Source organism: Podarcis raffonei, chromosome 2 (assembly GCF_027172205.1).
Source record: "Podarcis raffonei isolate rPodRaf1 chromosome 2, rPodRaf1.pri, whole genome shotgun sequence".
Classification (NCBI taxonomy): Eukaryota; Metazoa; Chordata; class Lepidosauria; order Squamata; family Lacertidae; genus Podarcis; species Podarcis raffonei.
The window spans coordinates 83,190,754-83,214,619 of record NC_070603.1 but is presented as its reverse complement, the minus strand read 5'-3'; the positions used below and the strand labels follow the sequence as shown (position 1 = coordinate 83,214,619).

Here is a 23,866-nt window from a genome sequence, read left to right as displayed (position 1 = left end):
ATTTGTTTTGCTAGTTTGGGCCCAGTTCTCCAATCTGTTAAGGCCATTTTGAATCCCATTTTTAAAGGGAATGTCAAGAAAGTTAAAATACAAATATTTGTAGAAAGGTTGAAGATTATTCACAATAATAGAAACTCAGCTAGAAATGATAGTGCAGATATGGAAAGACACCACAAAGTCCACGAGGGTAAAGGATTTGAGGAGCATATCACTAAACCAGCAATGACAAAAAATAAATGTTTCTTGTTTTGTTTTGTTTTAACCCAAAGCATCCTTTGTAAACTATGTGGAGGAAGAATGTGTTAACTCTTTTCTTTTCTGTTCTTTGCCAGCTCAAAATCTCTCTTACCAAGCTGCCCATATCTTTTCTGTGCAGCTCAGGGAGCTTGAATCTGAGCTGGCCAAGGACCATAGAGAAAAGAGTTAAGTAGTTTTTCTTCATGGGCTCTTGCTCCAGTCAGCCTTGCAACATGCCCACGCTGCTTTGGGCAAGGTTTTATTTTATAATTGGGAAAAGTGTTTTCTTTTTCAAACTGCGCTAATTTAAAAAGAAGAAAGCAGCTGGTAAATATATAATGTTCAATAATTTTATGGCCACAGACATTCGCAGCATATAAACACACCACAAAACTGGCTATGGATCAGAAGCTGATTTTTTTTTTAAATGTGTAAAACAAACATGGTGAGATGATGGGGTTGAGGGAGGATGGACCAAGTGCTAAATTCGCTTCTGATTTTTTCCTCAGGAAAAATATAACCCTTAAAATGAATACATTCGTTGATACATTGCTCTGCAGGTTAAAGTGTAAAAAGTACATACAGTGGTACCTCGGGTTACATACGCTTCAGGTTACATACGCTTCAGGTTACAGACTCTGCTAACCCAGAAATAGTACCTCGGGTTTAGAACTTTGCTTCAGGATGAGAACAGAAATCATGCTCTGGCAGCACAGCGGTGGCAGCAGGAAGCCCCATTAGCTAAAGTGGTGCTTCAGGTTAAGAACAGTTTCAGGTTAAGAACAGACCTCCAGAACGAATCAAATTGTTAACCCGAGTTACCACTGTATATATTTAAACAGCAATTCTATTCTTAACGCTGCAATTGTATTCAGATTTTCTTGTGAGCAAGCCTGATTGAATACAGTGAGACTTTATTCCAAGCTGCAGAATTTACTGCGGTAGCTAACACTGTCAAGATCTGATAACTGCTGGTGTAGATAGATGGTATCCATGTGAGTGACAGCTGTCATTCCTTGTATCCAGCCATAGACAGGAAGGCCAAGAGAAGAATTTCTGCCTTAGCACTGATAGCATATTTACATATGCTATCATGGCATGTGGAAAAACTCATAATCTTACTTGTGTGATACTATCTACATTCTTTTACGTGTCAATGGATTTTATTGGAGAATATTGGAGTGTTCTGGAAGAACATAATGATTCCTGGCCCATGTCTTATTTTCAAGTGTGCCTTTTCCTTAATGGGTTTGGAACCAAACATCAGTTGCCGCTTATTAGAGACAAGTACAGCAGGATATTTTTCTAGAACTAGTTCAATTTCCTGAGAGCACAAGCTTGGCATTTATATTGTGCTTGCATGGTATGAAAAACACTGCAATTTTACTTTTTGTGAGGTAGTAACTCCAGGGGGAAAGCAATTAGTTATTTTACCATCTGATTTTGCATCATACCAGTTGGAGAAAGATAACATGGACAATCCACTTTCTGTATTTTGAATTATTTAGGACCCACAATTGATTAACTGAATGCCTTCACAGCCATTACACTGCTGAGAAATGACCTAATTAGGTAACCTTTACTCAAAATGGAGCTTTTAATTAAATAATGAGAACACCTCATTATAGTATCATATTTCTGTCAAATATAGAATTCAGGATCAGAGTATAAGTGAGCAGACGTAGGTTACATAATGTGGGGCAGCCATATGTAAAATGCCGTACTGTACTAATTCAATAAGTTATCTAGTAACACATTGGTATTGGGCAGAAGGTGAAAAAACAAAGTAGTATTGGTGAAACTCTTCCAAATTTCTCTCTTAGTTTCATCTGATGGCACTTTCAGATGGTTCATATTTTTTAACTGACTACTTCATTCTTTGCATTAATACCCAGCTTTCTTCCATCATGAAAGGTGGCATATACAAGGTTCTTAAATTTTCCAGTAAGTGTCTGGACCCACAGCTGCCTAGAATCAGCATAGTTGCTGCATTATGTGCCTTCATACCATTCCTACTTCTCCCTCTCATGGTTGAAGCCACCATGCAGTAAGTCCACTATGGAGTGGAGCCATTCTGATGCAGTGGATAGAGAGCTATGTTCTCAGTCACAAATCTTGCTGTAGCTTGTATGATTCAGCTCTTGCAGCAAGATCCTCCTTGATTAATCTCATTTGATATTTTGTTGGGACAGAGTAGGTATCACCCACTTGAAGGGATGTTCCTTTTCTCAGTGTCACAAGGATTTTTGTTAACACCTGCATGGTGACCAGCAACAGCAACAAAAAGAGGCTTAAAGGGCAAAAAGAAGTATCCACCCACCCCCAGGTATTATGTGTCAATCAGGCCTCCTAACAGACCCTTCAAAGTCATATAGATCTCTGATATACTACACCAGGGGTCAGCAAACTTTTTCAGCAGGGGGCCGGTCCACTGTCCCTCAGACCTTGTGGGGAGGCCAGACTATATTTTAGGGCGAAAAATAAAAAATTCTATGCCCCACAAATAACCCAGAGATGCATTTAAATAAAAGGATACATTCTACTCATGTAAAAATACACTGATTCCTGGACCATCCGTGGGCTGGATTTAGAAGGCGATTGGGCTGGATCCGACCCCCGGGCCTTAGTTTGCCTACCCATGTACTACACATCCAGGAATGTGCATTACTCATTCATATGTTCTCATTTCTGTGTAATGGTTTTAGGATATAATAAACCACTTAGAGATTTTCTTGGAAATATGAATTGGTATTATAAATTACCTAAATAAATGGATCAGGCCAGTGGTCTATCAAGTCCAACATCCTTTCCTCCCATTGGCCAAACATATGCCTGTGGAATGCCTGCAAATTGGACATGAGCACAACATCACCCTGCTGACTTGCGACTCCCAGCAACTGGTCATCTGAAGCATAATGCTTTGACAGTGGAAGAGGATCATAGCCATTGTTGGGCCACGTACATGGCATGAAGGATGCATGTGGGGTGCAAGAAACCCAGGTTTGACATTTGCTGTACCCTTAGCAGACAGCTGCAGCCAATTCCGAATCCCTGATAAAAGTAGCTATGATACATGTTGTTTTCATATAAAAACAATAGCTTACATTCAGTATTCTGGGTTGTATCCAATGGTGGCATTAGGCAAGTGGGAGTCATACAAGGCTGGACATTTGACTTTTTCTCTATAAGCCATGACCCTGAAAACATAGTTCCTGAGGTTGGAATTGGTAGGGGAGATCAGTGAAAATAAATTGTCCTGCCTTGCATAAGCAGAAGTGCTCTTGCTTGGCTAATGCCACCCTTTAATTTTTAAATGTACTCCTAAAAATATTGGCTGTACACCTTGAAAAAGTGTGATGTGTGAAGAAGGCCTGCTCAACCTTATTCTTCGTTATCAGTTATGTAATAGTTTCCTTTAAGAGAGAGAGAGAGAGAGAGAGAGAGAGAGAGAGAGACGAAAGCAGCAACAATTTACTTGGGCAGCACATCAAGAAGCTCTGACAGGCTCTGATGCTTCTCAGTTTTTTATCCTTTGCATCAGTAGTTTTCTTTTTAGGAATCTAGGCATGTATCTGCTCATTATGTGTGTTGGTTCTGCAACACATTAGCAACAAAAGGTGTTGCTGATTGCGGGGAGTTTATGCAGGAAACGCTGGTAGCCAGCAATACATTCTATTGCTTCCTGTTATATGGAAAATTGGAATTGCTTTTGCAGTTTATAAACATAATGCTGACATGTGACATCTATTTTAAAAGCTTACTATGATTTTGTAATATTTTCTGAAAGATTAGGACCTGGGAGTTTTGCCCAAAGTACAAAAGTATCACCTTTCTTGCATGCACGCAGGAAAATTATGTAAAGACTCTCGGTTTGTACTTTTTCCTATGGTCACACTAAGTCATCAGGTTTAGTTCTCAAAAAGCAGAGTATTTTTGGATGACTCTTTCCTTTGGCAATTTCCTGTTCTCCATTCATGTTTATCTTTGACAATTTTCACCTGTCAGTTCCCATTTCTCCAGGCCTGCTAGTTTGTTACGTTTATCAGTTGTGAAACTGAAGATCCAGCTGGCACATCTCAGCTGAGTGATTCACTTCTTTGGCTGCAAACATTTCTGATCTTTTGATAACCCTTGCTCACTTCTTCAGCTCACTTCTTTTGAGAACCTTTTGCTCAGGATAGCTTGCTGTCAGGTTTTTATAGCTGGCTGGCACCAGACGCTGCCTTCCCTTTGTATCTCGAGTTGGAAGCAGCTGTTTAGCTGTTATCAGTAGACAATATTGCCAGTGGCTGAGTTCATTTTGGGATAACTGTAGAGTACTGTACAAGGACCACAACATCACAAGAAAGCTAGCTTTAAAACGAAGCAGAAATAGAGATATGCACTGCTTATGTTCACTGAAGGCGAAAGGATGGTTTCACCATCTGCCTGCAGTCGGCATCTGGGGAGCATCTTTGAGAGCGCCTTCAAATTTCTCCTATTTTTGTTGCATATTCTTGCTTGCAAAGCTGAGTGAAACATTTTAATTTGGCATAAAGACGGTCATTTGATGTGCTTGTCTCAAGAAGATAGTGGAGATTGCGTTTTCCCCTTGGCTAGCACAACAGTCAGCTGATATTTGCAGTTGCTAGGACATGCTTTTGTCCCACAAACTTACAATCTCAGTCTCAATTTCATCCCCCCCCAACCATTTTTGTGTTAATTTATTACACTATATATTGTTAATCTTTATAAACAGTTCAGGGCAGAGTGTATGTCATGCAGGGTTGATTGGATGCTCTTGTGGGGGAAGGTTATTCAAGGCTCCCCAGTTCTCCCCAGTTAAAGCTGTTGCTTCTGGCACATTTATTTTCAAAGGGCAAGTAGAAGCTGCTTTCACTATATGCACACGAAAGCTCTCAAAATGCTGAAGTTTTTTTATAAGAACAATAAAACACTCTGGAAACTTCAAAAAACCAAAAAACCACTTGGGAGGTTTGTAGTCCTGTCCCCCGCCAGATTTACAAGACCAAGTTTATACTTTGGCACAAAACCCCCCAATATAACTGCACCATTTAGGAATCCAATGTTTTAAGAGTGCCAGGAACAGGTACGTAGTACTGTAAAATAGTGTAGTACCCAAGATGACCCTTGTGTAAATGAATGTTTGGGAAATTAGATGCAAATGATAATGTTTTATTGGGCAATGAAATACAGTCAAGAGTGTCTGTTTCCTTTCATCGCCAGCAGCTTCTACAATCCTGATCCCTGACATTTGTTCCAGCATGTCCCTGAAATTAACATGATAGGGTGTGTGTTTAGACATTGCAAGTGATGGTCTGAATTGTCGTATCACATTGCTCTCATGCAAAATTCAGAGCTTCATCTCCAACAGTTTGCTGACCTCACTTTTGGCAGTGTCTTGGAACAGGGCTGAAGTCAATCCTGCGGTGCTGAGGATCTTTATTATATTCTCTGTGGGAAATATATATGCTTACACATCAAGCTGGGAGTTGTGTTTTCATCAGTGCTTAATTGATTGCTGGCCAGCAGGGCAATGATGAAAGTGCTGAAGCTAAATGAGAGAGTGCCATCATTGCGTCCTATTTTCCCTGGATGCTGTTAGGATGGTAGCTGCTCATCTCATTCATGAGTTCCATAGCACTGCTTCTAACTCTGGCTGTGCATAGCTAAAGTAGAGGCAGGTTTGTACCAGAGATTGTTGGCCGTGTTGCAATGAAACAAAAGCATAAACTGATTTGAAGACCTGTCCTAATGCCACATGAATCAGTAACCTAAGAGCTATGTTATTCATCAGCTCAAAGACTGTTTCCTGGAATGCCCTTTTTCTTCTATTATACTACTTCCCCCAATCTTTCCCCATGAGGTGCAGTTGAGTGTTCTGACAGCCTCTTTCAAGATGATAAAATACCAAAAAAACACAGGCTCCAGTCACAAGGTTATGCCTGAGGGGGATAGCATAAACCCTGCCATCAACTCTTGCATTGTTCTTACTCTTAGCTGGCTAACGTAGGCAGGGTTGTGCTGCTCCTGGGGAGAGACCAATGGAAATCACTGGTACAGTGATTTCAAGATTAGTGCCCAAGAGTAGTCTCTCCCCTGCCCCCAGATTCCATTGTTAACTTTGGATCTAAAATATGGCCCCTAGATTGCCTCGCATTACAGGCTTAGACAGATATTTGGACTGACTCCAGTTAGGAAAATTAAGGAAGGGTCCATGCTGGATGTGGGAAGGACAAATAAACTGACAATTTGGAGTGGCACATTTGGCTTCTGAGGAGCTATTGCACCAAAGCGGAACCCATATTAGCCAAGATAGCTAATAGAAATAGTACAATAAATGTGCATTTCTGCTTCTTCTTAACAAAGGAGTCATTAGTAGTAGTTATAATGGGAAGAGGGGACAATCTTAGACCTTTGATATTTGTAAAAATCAACAGGCTAGTAATATTTTCATTAAGGTTCCCGCTTTAGCTAGGTTCCTTTGCCTTAAATAATTACCTGCCATGAAGAAATGTTGGAGTTGAAGCTGTCCCCATTCCGTGCCTGGAACAGTTTCACTGGCTAGTTTTCTGCTTGTTCCATTGCTGATCAAGGCAGAGGTTCTCAGTTGAAAAAAAGTTAGCAATTGTTTACGAAACCATCTCCTAATTTGAAAGGCTTCTTCTCTAATATTGTAACTTTGAAATTAAGCATGACTCTGCATCAGGTCTGCCATTCTGTGTAGAAAATTCTGCAAAAAAATAAAAAATACTTGGGAACAGAAGTTGCCAACATAGTGCGTGGCTAGTCTTGACATTTTTTTACACTTATGCAACAATTGAAAATGGGGCTCTGATTACTAGTAAATTAGAAAGAGCTTTAGGATAGCTTGCCTATCCCTAATATGTCTGATGAAACAATGTTTTAGACTGAAGTTTGTCCTGTAGTGGGGGTGGGGATGTAGACTAGTGACTATATTATTTGTTTGAATATTGCGACCACACAGAAATAAAGAGGCCAGGCACGAGATTGGGTGAACTAGGTCACATTTATTTACTTGAACACAGCAGATCTGCAGTGGGGGACATTGGTGTAGGATACTGATTGATTGCGCAGAATGAACAGTAGGTAAACTAACCTTGCCAAGGCCAATCTGCCTTCAGCCCCACCATTTCAGGTAAGTAAGGAGGCCTACCTGCTTCACCAGCCTTCTGGGGCCCTACAGCTCTGGACAGTTATTACAGGTTAGCTCCAAAGCAGCTCTCTACCATGCTGGAGAGTCCCATAGCCCCGAAGGCAAGTCTTCACCCTTAAAGGAATGTGCTCACCAAACCATAACTACCTCATAACTTCCACAGCCCAGTGTGTCCAATTAACCTTTCTAAAGGTTTCCCCCTGCTAACTGAACCCACCACCAAATCTGTACAGAGTAGGCAAAAAACCCCACCTCCAAGGCCAGTCATCTGATAGGCAAAAAATTCCTACCCTGGGTGGTACTCAGCTAAGTTTTACGCACAGTAGACCCATTGAAATGAATGAACTTGACCAAGTTAGGTCAATTACTTGTGTAAAAGTTGAATGTCACTGTCATAAATGGTGTCCTACAGTGACTTTACCGGAGGGTGCTCAAAAACTGAATACGCCAAAGGAGAGGCAGAATGGGCTTGTATGACCTCATATAACACAACCGTCCCTGGTCAGCACAGTGTGTGTCCACATGTGAAGCACAAGCACCATTCCCCCCTTTTCCAATGGCCACAAAGGCTGCTTGCTGCCCCAGTTGCTTCAGGCATGGTGGCAGCAGGATTGCAGCATGAAGCAAACTAATTCAAATACCTTGTTCAAATTTTGCATAAGTAACATAAATTAGCTTATATTGTAGATGGACACCGATACACCTAATTTTAAAATATTTGTGTGTGTGTGTGTGTGTGTGTGTGTGTGTGTGGAGGGAGAGAGAAAGAGAGAGAGAAATTTTGTTTGGTAATATACATTGTTTGATCCTGTGTGTGCTTACTAAGTCCAACTGGGTTCAGTGGGATTTAATTCTAAGTAAGTGTTTATAGGATTTCAGTGTATCTTAACACTGCCTTAGGCAGAAGATGGCAGTGAATTCCATTTTTATTGGCACTTGGTTTTCTAAAAACAATTTGAAAAATTATTAGAGACAGAATGTTCAAAATATGAGAGCTTTTCCAGGATTGATGGTTTTTAAAATTGGTTTTGAGTATTTTGAATTTACAACTATCATTACATTGTGAAATAACATTGACTCATGAATGACCTGCTTCCTTTTGCTGTAATTCAAAGAAATATTATGACAGCTATAGTTTTATAGCAAACATAAAAAACAGTGAGGTAAGTTCAGTGAGGTAAAGCTGGTGTTGGAAGTTTTATTAAGAAAAAAATATTCAAGTATTAACACATGTTACTGTTCCCAGAGGTGGGTTTTTTTGAGGGGAGGGGGTCTAGAAGTAAATTAAACACTAAATTCTGGCTTTGGGGTTGTGGCTTAAATCCGTCTATTCTTAATAGTACAAAAAGCCAAAATGTAAATTTGAATACATCAAATTTCTCAGTGCTTAATATGTTAAATATCTTAAAAATCAGAAGATATTTTGGTTTGCTTTTCCAGTGCTATATTGTATATTGAATGATGCAGAGAGTAAGTTCTTCAGGTGGAATGTTGCAACAATCTATTGCCTCTTACTCAAAGTAAATTGCCCTTTTGCAATTTACTTCATAGTGTTTAAGATCAGGAGGTACCGTATTTTAAAAAAACAGAAATAGCACTTCTATATTAAAGATAAAATTACACCAAAATGCAATTTCTACTTCCCTAGCATGGAAACATATTATTAAAAATTGTTCTTGGCTGCAGCTCATGGCTAGCTAGGACAGAGCATAACCACAAACCATGTTTGGATGACACACTAAGTCAAATTGCAAGAGCTCCTTAGATGAAATGAAGAGACCTAAAATAATAAAAGTGCTGAGCAATAAGGGTTTTTTTAAATTAAAAAACCCCTGTTAAAATACTTTGTATAATTTTATGTATAATATTTTATGTATATATGAGATGAATAGGGGCCCCATATATCCTAATTTACAGAGGACAGTCCTGTATATGAAGGGAGTCCTTTGTTTGATGGGGCTGTCTGGCCCAACCAAGTGCAGTTGAAAGAACTGTAAGAAGAGAGAGCAGAAGGGTCTGGAAGTTGCCCATCAACAGCCAACACCTGGAATGCAGACTGAGCAGGCACACCTCTGATCACAGGCTTCCTTCCTATGCTGAGATGCAATTGTATTTCCATTTAAATTAAAGTATTTGCATCTGTACATATAAACTTGCATACATAGCTTATGCAAATCTGTTTCTTCTTCTTTGCACACATTTTTTTCCATTAAAGAACTGTGCTGCAGTGTTCAGAGATGTGCATGTTTTGGTGGACACCTACATTTTGATTTGGTTTGGGATGTGCAAATTGGGTGCATTCACATTAAAACGTGAGCCAAACAAATTTCTCTGCTATCCTTTGATAAGATCAGGTGGGCACAGCAGTGCATTGACTTGTATCAACTTGCTATTTACCAGAGACACAATAAGTTCAGACTTAATAGCATGAGTAGCCTCTGGAGGTAAAGACTGGTTGGATCAACAGATTTATGGCTTCCTCTTCTAGCCAGCTGCTGAAGGGCCATTCTATATGAATTGTGGGATTTAGCCCAATGCAGTATGTTCCGTATGAGGCACTCGGGGGCTGAAATTTCCTAGTTTAACATATATTCTAATGAAGTCTGAACTGGAAGAGACTGATCAAGAAAAAGACTTTGAAGCAAAGGCTTTTTTTCTAGCTGGAACTTAGTTCCGGTACCTCTCAGGTGGGCACCATTGCCATGATAAGAGAACAAATGAGGCATTCATGGTGAGTTCCAACACCTCTTTTTCTTGAAAAATAGCACTGCTTGAGACCATGGTAGATAGTTTGATACGGATGTTGAGTCAGTATATGGCAGCTGTGAAAAAGATGGATTCCAAGTTAGGGGTCATTAGGATTGTTGTTGTTTAGTCATGTCCGACTCTTCGTGACCCCATGGACCAGAGCACGCCAGGCACTCCTTTCTTCCACTGCCTCCTGCAGTTTGGTCAAACTCATGCTGGTAGCTTCGAGAACACTATCCAACCTTCTTGTCCTCTGTCGTCCCCTTCTCCTTGTCCCAACATCAGGGTCTTTTCCAGGGAGTTTTCTCTTCTCATGAGGTGGCCCAAGTATTGGGGCCTCAGCTTCAGCATCTGTCCTTCCAATGAGCACTCAGGGCTGATTTCCTTAAGAATGGATAGGTTTGATCTTCTTGCAGTCCATGGGACTCTCAAGAGTCATTAGGATAGGGATTGTAAATAAAACTGTCAGTATCATTGTGCTGTTATACAAATCTGTGTTGAAATTACACTTGGAATACTGTGTGTAGTTCTGGTCACCGCACCTCGAAAAGGATAATGCAGAACTGGGAAAAGTCTGGAAAAATGAAACAGCAACTTTCCTATAAAGAAAAGTTACAACATTTCAGGTCTTACAGTTTAGGAAAAAAGGTAAATGGTGGGCATGACAGAGGTGTGTAAGATTACTCATGGTATGGAGAAAATGGACAGGGAAAACTTCCCCCCTCTCATAATATTAGAACTCGGGGCTATATAATGAAGCTGAATGCTAGAATGCTAGATAGTTCTGGGCAGACAAAACAAAGCATTTCTTTACATATCACATTTTTAAATTGCAGGTCCAGGCCGCACCCCCCCCCTTCAGATGAGCTACCAAATAAATGAGGCCACACAGTAGAAAGGGATCAAATCAGGCCACAACTTTATTGACTACAGATGAAGTGATTTGGTATTTATTTCTGGTCCGTCTGCCGGGAATGACATTAGGGTCGACCCGGCAGTGGGGATTCCTATGACTTACATCAAATAGGGGGATCCCCACAGGGATGCTGCTTCTAGGAGCGCTGAGGCCCAAGCCCCTCGTCTGGGCTAATGGACAGAAGCAACTCCATCATGGATTCCTTTAATGGGACATCCTATTTGTGGTGGGGAAAGTGAAGGTACAACCTCCTCCAACCAAGACTAAGGTTACTCAATGCTTAAACCGCAAAGTTGTGACGATTGCTACAAGGTAAGCAAAATCTCCAGGTCATAGCCAGTTCACCTGGTAGGCAAATTCCTACCTGTACCCCCAAAATACAGCGACCACTGCAGCCATAGCAAGGTCAATTCAATGAGTAAATGCAAAATTACAGGAGGGGTGTGTGGGTTGATCTGACAAAGAAGAGCCGGGTGATGGGGACTGCCGTAGGCTGATTTAAATCCCCCAGGAGTGGACCTGAGGGAAGCCTGATTGTTACCCCAGGACCGCTCCTGGACGGCCCGGCCCTCCACGCCAGGCTGCCACTGGCCAATTCCCCAGGCTGACATGAGGCAGGTTTTCAAGCCAGAAGCTCGTGCTCTGGCAAGGAACAGTCCCCAACACACAGCTCTGCAACGTCAGGTGGGGTGGGGAAGCGCTGTCCACCCCACAATGCCGCCGCACCCATAAAAGTGGGTAAGCGGATCTACAAAATTTACTCTTACAGGATATAGTGATGACTACCAACTTGGGTAGGGTGGCGCTGTGCGTTAAACCACAGAGCCTAGGGCTTGCCGACCAGAAGGTCGGCAGTTTGAATCCCCGCGACAGGGTGAGCTCCCGTTGCTCGGTCCCTGCTCCTGCCAACCTAGCAGTTCGAAAGCACGTCAAAGTGCAAGTAGATAAATAGGTGCCACTCTGGCGGGAAGGTAAACGGCGTTTCCGTGCGCTGCTCTGGTTTGCCAGAAGCGGCTTAGTCATGCTGGCCACATGACCCGGAAGCTGTACGCCGGCTCCCTCGGCCAATAAAGCGAGATGAGCACCGCAACCCCAGAGTCGGCCACGACTGGACCTAATGGTCAGGGGTCCCTTTACCTTTACCTTACCAACTTGGGTGGCTTTAAAAAAAGCTTAGACAAATTCAGGGAGAATACAGATATCGGGAGCTGCTAGGTATGGTGACTATGTTCTGCCCCCAGTATCAAAGGCAGTATGGCTCTAAATGCCAGTTGCAGGGAACTGCACTTGGAGATAGTGCTGCTGCACTCAGGTTCTCCATGGAGGTGTCCCATGTGCATCTGGTTGGCCACTGCGAGAACAAAGTGCTGGAATAGATGGGGGCTTTGGCTTGATCCAGCAGGAGGACTCTTCTTTCTTATGTTCTTATAATAATAAGTGGATCCGTCGGTAGGTCACTGCCAGTGATTCTTCTGATTTCAGTTGTGATAACCAGTTTTCAATACAACCTCAAAATATGATAAATAGTGGCACTATTAGAAATGCATCTCCTTTACTCATCATCCATATGGCTGTACAGCGGATGGCGCTGTGGTCTAAACCACTGAGCCTCTTGGGCTTGCCAACTGGAAGGTCAGCGGTTCAAATCCACGTGACGGGGTGAGTTCCCGTTGCTCTGTCAACCTAGCAGTTTGAAAGAATACCAGTGCAAGAAGATAAATAGGTACCACTGTGGTGGGAAGGTAAACAGCATTTTCGTGTGCTCTGGCACTCGTCATGGTGTCCTGTTGTGCCAGAAGTGGTTTAGCCACGTTGGCCACATGACCTGGAAAGCTGTCTGTGGACAAATACCAGCTCCCTTGGGGAGATGAGCACCACACCCCATAGTCGTCTTTGATTGGACTTAACTGTCCAGGGGTCCTTTACCTTTTTACATCTGACTAAGCCTATGCGGTACCAAATATGTGTCCGTGTGTGCGCTCTTGTGTGTATGTGTGTTTTACACACACATACACTTTTCAGTTCATACATGGTGTGGACTGAGGAATATAATTCCATGTGTCCTGTGAAATATTTTTCCTGAAATCATCTTCCTATTTCATAAGAATTCCTTATGGGAAATCAGCCTACTACTTATCATGTTTTATAAATTTGATTTAAAGTTTACTTGGTTAGGCTATTGGAGATTAGCATTAGGCTGTTGGAGATTATCATTTCAAATTTGGTACAATTCCTCAATGAGCCATATTATATTAACAGTTTAGTAATTATATGTTTAACTTGCAAATATTGAAATATAGGAATAGATTGGCTATCTACTTCTTCATTGATTTATCTACAGCTTCTTAGTAAACCATATTGTAGTAGTCTCCTGAGTTCTATTAAGTCATACTCTTTCCAGATCTGAATATTCTCAATCCCCCCCCCCCCAATTTCTTCATTACAGTAAATACCTGTATGCAGGGAAAATCCTGGACTTGTTTGCCTTTGTATATCTGCCAGATTCTGAATAAACTGCTTTACACAGGGGTTCACTCAGATGGCGTCCAGATCTTTTCTACTTGGTAACTTTCCCAAAAGAAATAGCAAAATCTTTCGAGAATTCTATAATAAGCTCTACACCTTTGACATCTCAGCAGACGAAAAGATCAAAGACAGGTTACGTTTCCTCACATCTTCAGTTGGGTTGGGTAAAGGAATTGAAGAATAAGCAGGTCCTAGGTGTACATAGGATTTCAGGGGAACATGAGAATATATATTTTAAATTCTTTATGCTTGTTTTTGTTAAGCATGTTGAACAAAATAATGTACAATAAAAGCATACCTTTCCAAGATCTTGGGAAATAGCAGAAATTATTGTTGTTCATAAACAAGGGAAAGATTTATTAAGCTTGTTACCCTCCTTTACCAGGATTTTAATTTATGGACTATCATCTAGGCTGAAAGATAAAACAAGATATTAGCAGATATATTGTTAAAGATTTATTGAAGGTATAAAATTCCATACACATACCTATTGATCTAAGCTATTTAATATACTCCATTTAAAATCAGAAGGCCTACATGGAGCTTTACTTTGGATGTGGAGAAAGCAGTCGATCATATGAAGTGGAACTATCTGTTTCAAGTATTATATAAATTTGATCTAGGGGGAGAGTTTGTTGCATGTATCAAAATGATAATTGCAAAACCCATGGCTTATGATTTGGTAAAAAGAGCAACTCTGAAACTTTTAATTGTCTTGGAGGTACTCATCAAGGACCTCCACTATCCCCACTATTGTCTGCCATAGCAGTACAGACCCTAGGATGAGATTATCTGAATGAGTTCTCATTAAAGGGGTGAAAAATGGGGAAGGAAAAGATTGATTCTATGAGACTCTGTGGAAACTTTTAGGAATTTAATAGAACTATTCAAAATGACTCTTCCCTTCCTTTGGAAACAATGGGAGGTATGTTTTAGGTTTAGACCCGTTCCTGAACTGGTCAAAATCTGTGCCTAGTCCTCCAATTAATAGTCCTAACAGTCTCCCGTTCAGCTCTGCTGATGTCAGAGCTCTGACATTGATTGGGCCAGAGGATAAGAGGTTTCTGAAGTGGCAATAAAGGAGTACTCTGACACCAGATCTCTCTCTCTCTGATGTACATTCATTACTCATCATTCATCATTGTATTTGTATGCTGTGTTTCTATAGTTAAAACCATGCTCAGGGTGCCTTACAACATAAAGAATACATAATTATAAACTTAACAGAAGTAATCATAAACATATCAAAAAGTATACAACCAAATTGAACAATTTCCACATAAATCATAATAAGATATAAAAATAAAGATGCAAAACATTAGTATCAATAATAGCAACAATCTTTGGCGATCACTCGTAGCCAAGTAAGATTGTCTTTCATAAACACGGTTTTAACAATGAGTCCGTAAGTGACTGGAGGCCAATTCTGGACCCACATGTCCTTCCACAGTGGGGACATTGGTTCCCGGGCGGGAGTTGATCACGGTGTGGATATAGCAACAATGCCACCCCACAAACTCCCTAAACATCACCTCAGTACAGTGGCGTAGCGTGGGTTGTCAGCACCCGGGGCAAGGCAAGTAATTTGCGCCCCCTAACCCGTGGATTTTAGCACTCAAGTGCGAGCGCGCCCCCCCCCAAGATGTTGCACCCGGCCCCCCCTGCACCCCAATGCGACGCCACTGCTTCAGGCCCCCAATAAATCATTTGAGGGGGCCAGTCCCCCAGTTGATGGGCATTGCCAATGTGATCAACTATGCAGGGCGGGGTTTACTTGCCTCCCCCCCCCCAATATCATACTGTATTCACGTTGGCACCCCTGATGAACACAGCGGGGCTTACTTCTGCCCCGCAAGCCTTTGCACCTCCGCTTCTCCTTTCCTCTCTATATGTAAGAGGGTGAAGGTCAGGCTGGCAGCACAAATAAGGGCCCCGCTGCTGAAGGCCTCGCCCGCCATGACCTCCTGGTCCACGGGCAGGGCAAGAAAGTGCCTTTTCCTTGGGGGGGGAGTCTTAAATTTCAAACCATTATTATTATTATTATTATTATTATTATTATTATTATTATTATTATTATGAATATCTAATGTGCGTGGTTTCTCTACCTCCACTGACGACTCGCCACGTGCGAGGAGGAAGGCGGGCTCCCTTCACCTCCCCGTCCCCTCAAGGGAAAACGACGTGAGGAAAGGCGACGTGGGACAGCGAGCGAGATTCTCCTCAGAGCCGTTTCCCGCCGCCCCCTCGCAAGACAGCCCTGAAGCCGAGTGCGGAGTGAGGGGCGGGGCCCGGCGGAGTCTCGCTGCCCCCAACGCCTCTCGAGGCGGCATGAGGGGCGCCGCGTCAGGGGCGCCGTGTCAAAGTCGCCCGCGGGCGCAGCGGCAGCTCCTGTCAGGGCACAAGGCGGGCCCGGCGCCTCTCCCCCACCCACCCCGTCCGCCCACCCATATCCCGCTCAGAAGGGGCCGGTGGGCTGGCAAGCGCCTCACAGCAGCAGCACCAGAGAGGGAGAGAAGTCCATCTCCTGCCGCCGCCGCCTCTTCATCCCCAGCAGCAACTTCCCTGCCCGGCTCCCCGCCGCCACCGCCTCCTTCTCTCCCTGCTTTGCAGTAGCAGCCGCCGCCACCGCTCTTCCTCTCCTCCCGGGGACGATGCTCTGGCTCCTCAGCGGCAGCTCCCGAGCCTTGTCCCCGCGGCGCCTCCGCTCCCCCGGGCTCCCCTTCACTGCCTGGCTCCTGCTGCACCACCTGGGGGCAGCGCCCATGGCCGGGGCTTCCTCCTTCCCGAGACATGGGGCTCTGCTATAGCCTGCGCCCGAGGCTCTTCGGCGACTCTGGAGGCGGCGAGCGCGCCCCCCCAGATGTTGCGCCCGGTGCGGCCAGCCCCCCCTGCACCCCCCACACTACGCCACTGCCTCAGTAGCCTCAGCTTTTGTAGCTGGAGTCAGTCAGGAACTCCGCCCTCCCAGGCCAGGAGAAAAAAGGCATGCAAGGCCTTCCAAGAATTACAGCCAAGATGGTTTCTGATGTAGGAGCACTCTCTCTCTTTCTGACTATCCGGGAGCAATAAAAGAGCCTATCATTTATGCTCAAAATCAGCCTTGGCACAAGATGGATTGGGGCTTCTTTTTAGGTGTGATGTATGATTACCTGTCTTTTCTGCCATCCTTAACTAATGTCAGCTTGAGGAGAAAATTTTATATGTGTGTGTGTGTGTGTATATATATATATATATATATATATATATATATATATATATATATTCTTAATTTGAATGAGGACTAAAAACTTGCATTTCTTTAAAAGCATGAGTTTTTAAAGCTTGCTTTTTGAGCCAAGAACTGTGCCAGAGCATTTGGGAAGTGTGAAAGCTGGTGGATAACTGAGTTCCACCCTGCACATTAGTCCAGAAGGTGTGGATCGGTTCAGTTCATAACTGGAATGTACAAAGATCGAATTCCTCATGCATTCTTATTCTCTCCTTGTGCGTTAAATAGGCAAGAATTCTAAAAGAAGAAGCCAACACGTCAAACAGCTTTTCCATGCAGTACTTAACTTTTATTTTGTGTCAAAAGTGTGCCAGGTGCTTTTCGTAACCTACTGCGTTGAATTCTTCCTGTGCGCCTTACTGAAAGATGTGTGATTCTTTCTTTTTTTAAAAAAAGGAAGGAAACTAACAATATTATTGCACTGAGCTTTTACAAAGTGAAGAATGTCACTCTGAGCCGCTTTTCAGTTGACACATCTGCATGGCCAGAGATGAATTAAGAAATGACGTAATGCTTGCTTAGTACATAGCTGATGCCCATATTGGAAGTGGATGGATACAGTTCAGGCAAAGGGAGTTTGGTTGTTGGGAAAGCCATTCCCTCTACCCCACTCCATGATTGCATGAAGCTGCAAGGGAAATTACAGGCAGGGAGAACAACCAGCATTCCACATCTCATTTGTCCCTTGAAGAACACGTCTGCATGCACAAGACCACACACAAGAGTGTGCGTACGGACTAGTTGTTCCCTAGTGGTATTGCCATACTCATTGCTCTGCCTGTTTTCAACCAGGACTACTCATGCTTCGTAGTGTTTTAGGAAGGCAGCTGTGCAACAGAGTTAGTACTGCTTACAGCTGGGAAAATAAAGCAAGCAAATGCTGGACTATAGCTGGGGGAATGTGAGCTTCAAAATCAACTGCTGCTCCAACTTCGGTCCCATTTAGGCTTTACAGGCAGTAAATAGAAGTGGGCCCCTCCTTCCCATGAGAGGAGATAGGAAGTTTTGGATACCTTTAGCAATGGTGTATTAATGGGCGGGGGGGAAGGGACGCGGGTGGCGCTGTGGGTTAAACCACAGAGCCTAGGACTTGCTGATCAGAAGGTTGGCGGTTCAAATCCCCGCGACGGGGTGAGCTCCCTAGCAGTTGGAAAGCACATCAACGTTCAAGTAGATAAATAGGTACCGCTCCGGCGGGAAGGTAAACGGCATTTTCGTGTGCTGCTCTGGTTTGCCAGAAGCGGCTTAGTCATGCTGGTCACATGACCCGGAAGCTGTACGCTGGCTCCCTCGGCCAATAAAGCGAGATGAGTGCCGCAATCCCAGAGTCGGGCCCCATCTGGACATAATTGTCAGGGGTGCCTTTACCTTTACCTTTTATTAGTGAAAAAACGCTCAATTATATAAAAACTTAACAAATTTGAGGGTTTTTTTAATAATAGTTATAAGATGGGTCTCATCAAAAGATGGTAGCCTTAATGGCTACATCTGGTGTGTTTAGAATACAGACAGTTTAAAGCCCCAAGTGATAGTATTCAAAAATAATAAGAAATTAGGACTTATTTTACTGTCATAGTTATTCTCTGAATACCAGAACATCTAGCTGGCATGAATAAGATTACTTCTGCCTGAACATTTGCTGACTTCTAGCACACTTTTTTAGCTTGCTGTATGGCATTTCCAGGCTGAATCTGCAGACAGGTGCCTGTTTCTAGAAGCTTTGATCGGCTGCAGAGAAGGGGTGTTTGCCATTCCTGCCACCTCCTGCCTTGTTGGACTCGTCACCCACTCTGCTCTTGTATCTCCTGTGGAGCAAAACACAAAATCTGCTCATTGCGGAGCTTTGAAAGTGACAGATACCAGCCAGTTTGCTTCCAGGTCCAATTCAGAGTGCTTGTTTTGACCTTTATAGTCCTAAATAGCTTGGGATCTTGATTATCTTAGGCAGCATGTTTACTCCCACGCAGACCCTCCTTGCAGGATTTAAGATCTTTTCCAGCAGTTCTGCTCCAGGCTCCATCTTGTGTAATGACCAGATTAGGCTCTACTGGGAACCATGCCTTCTCTGTGGTCATCTCACACTCTGCCTTGTTGTCTTTTTGGAGACAACTGAAATCTGTGTGTTCTTTTCTTTTATATTTTTATTTTGGATGCCATTTCTCCCTAGTTCTGTAGACTGTGGTGATTCTCCTGCTGTTTTGTTGATTGATTGATTGATTGATTGACTTGATTTTTTTTATTTGAATGCTGTTTTTACTGCTTTATTGTGAAATTATATGAATAGTACTGTAAAATCATTTAAATACAAATAAATAAAATATTTCCTGGTTGAGATCTGATAGCCATGCTTGGAAATCTCTGTGAAGCGTTACACTACAAAGAAGAGGGAAAAGAGAAATATATGAGGCTTTTCCCAGCACACTGTCACCCTGATGGGCAATTGAAAATATATATATTTTATAAGCCTTTGAAAGTTGGGTTTTTGTTCTTTTGTACAAGAACTATTAAAATAAGTGGCCTTATATTCATAGGTGGCACATATCAATTTTCTAATATCATTGTTTCATATGAACGCTTGCCTGTTCTCATTATAATGAAGCATTAATTTTTATTCACAGATGATGCTGATGATATTCTTATCCAGAATCATGTAATAAAAAGAAAATATCTAAATGTCATTGAACTCAGTGTACATCTTTTCCCCAGTGTATGAGGAAATGAACTCAGCCATTTCAAGAACAGGAAGAAACATGCATCATGAGATCTAATAGATCATCCAAATTAGTCCCAAATTGACTTTCAGAAATAGATTTGGAGAGCTTTTTGTTCAGAGCAAGTTTAGCATCACAAAACTCGCAATGGAACATGGAATAAATAAGGCTTCACACATCTCCCCCACCCCTTGAAATATGCTGCTTTCAAACCAATAAGCAATAATTAATGTGCATATTCTCACTTGATTGTGCTTTTCTGTGTTTTAAAAGATCAAGGTAGTATTAATATGTAGTTAGGACAGCTGTGGCATGTGAAATTGGGGTGCTGCAATGGTGCTGCCCTCCTAGCTGCAGAAATGTTGAGACTTAACAGGACTGGGAAGGGGCAGGGTGAGACCTGGTGATTCTCTCACTGTTGCCCCTCCACAATCATTGCAACTGAGAAGGCAGTGATATAGTTACACCCACCTCACATATTGCAGCTGAGTTAGAGTGTTGGACTAGGGTTCAAATCCCCACTTAGCCTAAAAGCTCACTAGGTGACCTTGGGAAAGTGACTGGAGAACACTGCAAAATTCAGAGAAGTGTGAATTTTTAAGGATGCCTATGTTCAGTTCATGTATTGTTCAGACAAGTGTGCATTAGGCAGGTTTATCTTTAAAGGAGCACTCAGTTGCATTTGTCCTTCATCCCTATGCCCTCCCAAACATGATTTGCATATTTTTTTCAAACAAAAAAAACCCCCGCAGAGAACTACAGGATTAGGATGGTAAGTGCTCAGCAACCTATAACACTGTATGGAAACCACAGCCTAAAATGTGTCTTGTAAATATTTTAAACAAACAAACACAACTTAATCACAATATAATGGCATTTTTAAAATCTATTAACACTCCCAAATGTTCGTATTTTATCATAGGTTGATGCCTTGAGATTACGTTTAGAAGAAAAAGAAAGTTTTCTTAATAAAAAAACCAAACAACTGCAAGACCTCACAGAAGAAAAGGGAACTCTGGCTGGAGAAATTCGAGATATGAAAGACATGTTAGAAGTCAAAGAAAGAAAAATCAATGTTCTTCAAAAAAAGGTAAGTGGCCTGACAAGGCCCATTAGGCAATCCAAGAAATATTTTTGATGGAGATGACAAGATCAGGGGGAAAGTAAGTAGAAGCACGGGAAGGCGAAAGTGTTACAGTCAAAATGCAGTGACCACAATAAAAAAACAACAAAATTTTGGAAGTGAGAATGGAGAGAATCTACATTTTTATAGACGGATTTCCCCTTACTTTTTCTTTGCAGTTCATCCATACTTCTTACACTTGCATGTTTTGAGGGAAGTTGCCATCAAACCTACGATCTCAGATGGTCTTATAATTCATTGCAGTTCTTTTGAGTTCATCTTTCTCCCAAATGAAAGTTTTCCCAAAACAGTCTGTTGCTTCAGTTTGGTGACAGTACCTCTTCTGCTTTTATTAGCAAAGCAATTCAGGAGAAAGATGAAGATTTGTCCCCTTCCATCCCCCACCCCAAATATTTTTTACTTCTGCAACCATTGTGGTGCCCTTGAGTATGTGGTGTATCCTGTTGTTTCTTAATAGCTCCATTTTGACTACAACACAATCATAATTTAACAATTGAATTTGCTATTAGTTTAACCATTTAGTTTAACAGTTGAATTTCTATAATATAAAATGCATAATAAAACAAAAACAAACCAATAACCTCCCTACCACAAACACACGTAAAGAGCCACAGAATGTTAATTATTCTGGTTGAAGAGAAAAGTTTTCGCCTGGTGCCTAAAGATATGTAATGAAGGCGCCAGACGAACCTCCATGGGGAGAGCATTCCACAATTGGAGAACAGAAAAGGCCCATTCTCTTGTTGCCACCCTCCTCTCGTGGAGGAGGCACATGAAGAAGGGCCTCAGTTTATGAAAGCAGAGTCTGGGTTGGTTCACATGGGGGGGAGACGGTCCTTGAGGTATTGTGAGCCGTTTAAGGATTTATGGGTCAAAACCAGCACTTTGAATTGGGCCAAGAAACTACCGCATTTTTTGCTCTATAGGACGCACTTTCCCCCCTCCAAAAATGAAGGGGAAATGTGTGTGCATCCTATGGAGCGAATGCAGGCTTTTCCTGAAGCCTGGAGAGTGAGAGGGGTTGGTGCGCACCGACCCCTCTCGCTCTCCAGGCTTCAGGAAGCTATCCACAAGCCTTCGGAGTGCGGCGGGAGTTCCCACCAGGCTCCAAAGGCTTGCGGATAGCAGCCTGCAGCCCGGGGAGTGCAACGCTTGCGGATGGACCCCGCTGGCTGTCTTGGCTTCTTTACTCTTTGGGGCTGGGGGGGAATAATTTTTTTTCTTTATTTCCCCCCTAAAAACTAGGTGCACCCTATGGTTTAGTCTGCCCTATGGAGCGAAAAATATGGTAATTGGCAGCCAGTGCAGTAGGACCAGGGTCGGTTTAATATGCTCAAACTCTCTTGCCCAAGTGAGCAACCTGACCACCGAATTCGGTGCCAGCTGAAGTTTCCAAACCATCTTCAGAGGAAGTCCCTACTAGGGAACAAATAGAGTCCCACTTCCATGTTATAATTTGTCTCAAAGTGAAATCCAGCATATTCTTGTGTGTGTTTTCTGTGATCAAGAAATTGTTGGGAAATGCATTACTCACACAAATTATAGGTGTATATGTTTAAGGTGAGAGGCTAAAAACTTGCTTACTTTTCAGGAAAGATTTTCATAATAGCACACACAAGTCACTTTTTTTTTTACTCACATGTTCAAACAGATGTTCCCTGCAAATCTAGTGCTTTAAATGGTATAGTAAGGATAAAAGATCAGAAAAAAATGTTATTTGGAGGGAAAACTCCCAGGTTATGACTATAGTTTCCTATGTGGCCTTCAGGAGTACATGATTTATTTTCAACAGATGGTGTGATAAATTCATTCACAGATGATTTATCTGAAGAAAGTTTTAACTGAAACATTATCCTCTTTCTCCTCCAATTGTTTAAGTAAATTCATATCATTATACTATAAAGAAAACGTTCACTGTTTATTTTCCTTAGGTCTAGTGTGCAGTCCCCAAGTTAGACATTCAGTAGTTTTCCATTTAAAACTGCAGTCTTCTTTCTCTTTTTTTTAAAAAGCAGCATTAAAAAATTGGTCTCCTTACTGAGTCCATCAGCATTTAGACTGATTATAGAACATGCCTTCCTTTTTAAAAGCTGTTTCCTCTTGGCTTTATCCAGAGAGCTGTCTCTCCCTTCCCCCAGCACCCAGTAAATTATGCTGTCCTTCGTAATTTCATATAGTGGCACAGAGGCTTCCTTGTCTATTTAATGTTATGACACGCATTTTTAAAAAAATCTGCTGTATCCCACAGTCCTGATCATAGAAGGACTTCTGTGGCCTACTGTGCCATTTTTGGAGATGCTGAAGATAATTTCTTGCCTTAACCTTCTGATGAACCCTTCCAAATTCTGATAACAACTGACTTTGGCAACTCTCTCTCAATTTTTATTGAGAAACTAACTTCTGAATAATGCTAAACCAGGGGCCATAGGTCAGTGGTGGAACACCTGCTTCGCTGAAGAACAGCCTAGGATCTCCAGTTAAAAGATCAGAGAGCAGATAATAGGGAGGACCTTTCCACCTGAGAATTTGGGAAAGCTACTGCCAATCAAAGGGATGCGGGTGGCGCTGTGGTCTAAACCACTGAGCCTCTTGGGCTTGTCGATCAGAAGGTCGGCGGATCGAATCCCTGCAATGGGGTGAGCTCCCGTTGCTCGGTCCCAGCTCCTGCCAACCTAGCAGTTTGAAAGCACGCCCAAAAAGTGCTAGTAGATAAATAGGTACTGCTCCGGTGTGAAGGAAAATGGTGTTTCCGTGTGTTGTTCTGGTTTCGGTGTTCCGTTGCGCCAGAAGCAGCTTAGTCATTCTGGCCACATGACACGGAAAAACTGTCTGCGGACAAATGCCGGCTCCCTCGGCCTGTAAAGTGAGATGAGCGCCGCAACCCCAGAGTCGTCTGCAACTGGACTTAACTGTCAGGGGTCCTTTACCCTTTTTTTTTTTTACTGCCAATCAGTTGATGATGTTGGACTAGATGGGCTAGTGGCCTCCCTGGTGTGTTCATGTGCCTCATCGTCTTTTAAAAAAACCCCTGAAAACCATGGGTTTATCTTACTAGGTTTCCCCCCTCATTATTTCTTTCCAACTTTTAACCTTCTTTCTTTATATGCTTCTGTTGATGGCATGGTGTCATGTAGCACCT

The 23,866-nt window shown here is 42.5% G+C and overlaps 1 protein-coding gene across 10 annotated transcripts in view; it reads left to right on the top strand.

Moving 5' to 3' along the window:
* The window catches only part of ERC2 (ELKS/RAB6-interacting/CAST family member 2), a 527,327-nt gene that overhangs the window by 164,852 nt on the left and 338,609 nt on the right, over positions 1-23,866 (top strand). For all 10 annotated transcript variants that reach the window (XM_053377860.1, XM_053377861.1, XM_053377857.1 and 7 more), the window contains one exon: positions 20,506-20,673. In XM_053377860.1, the coding sequence (XP_053233835.1) occupies positions 20,506-20,673 (168 nt within the window). The remainder of the gene's footprint in view (positions 1-20,505; positions 20,674-23,866) is intronic.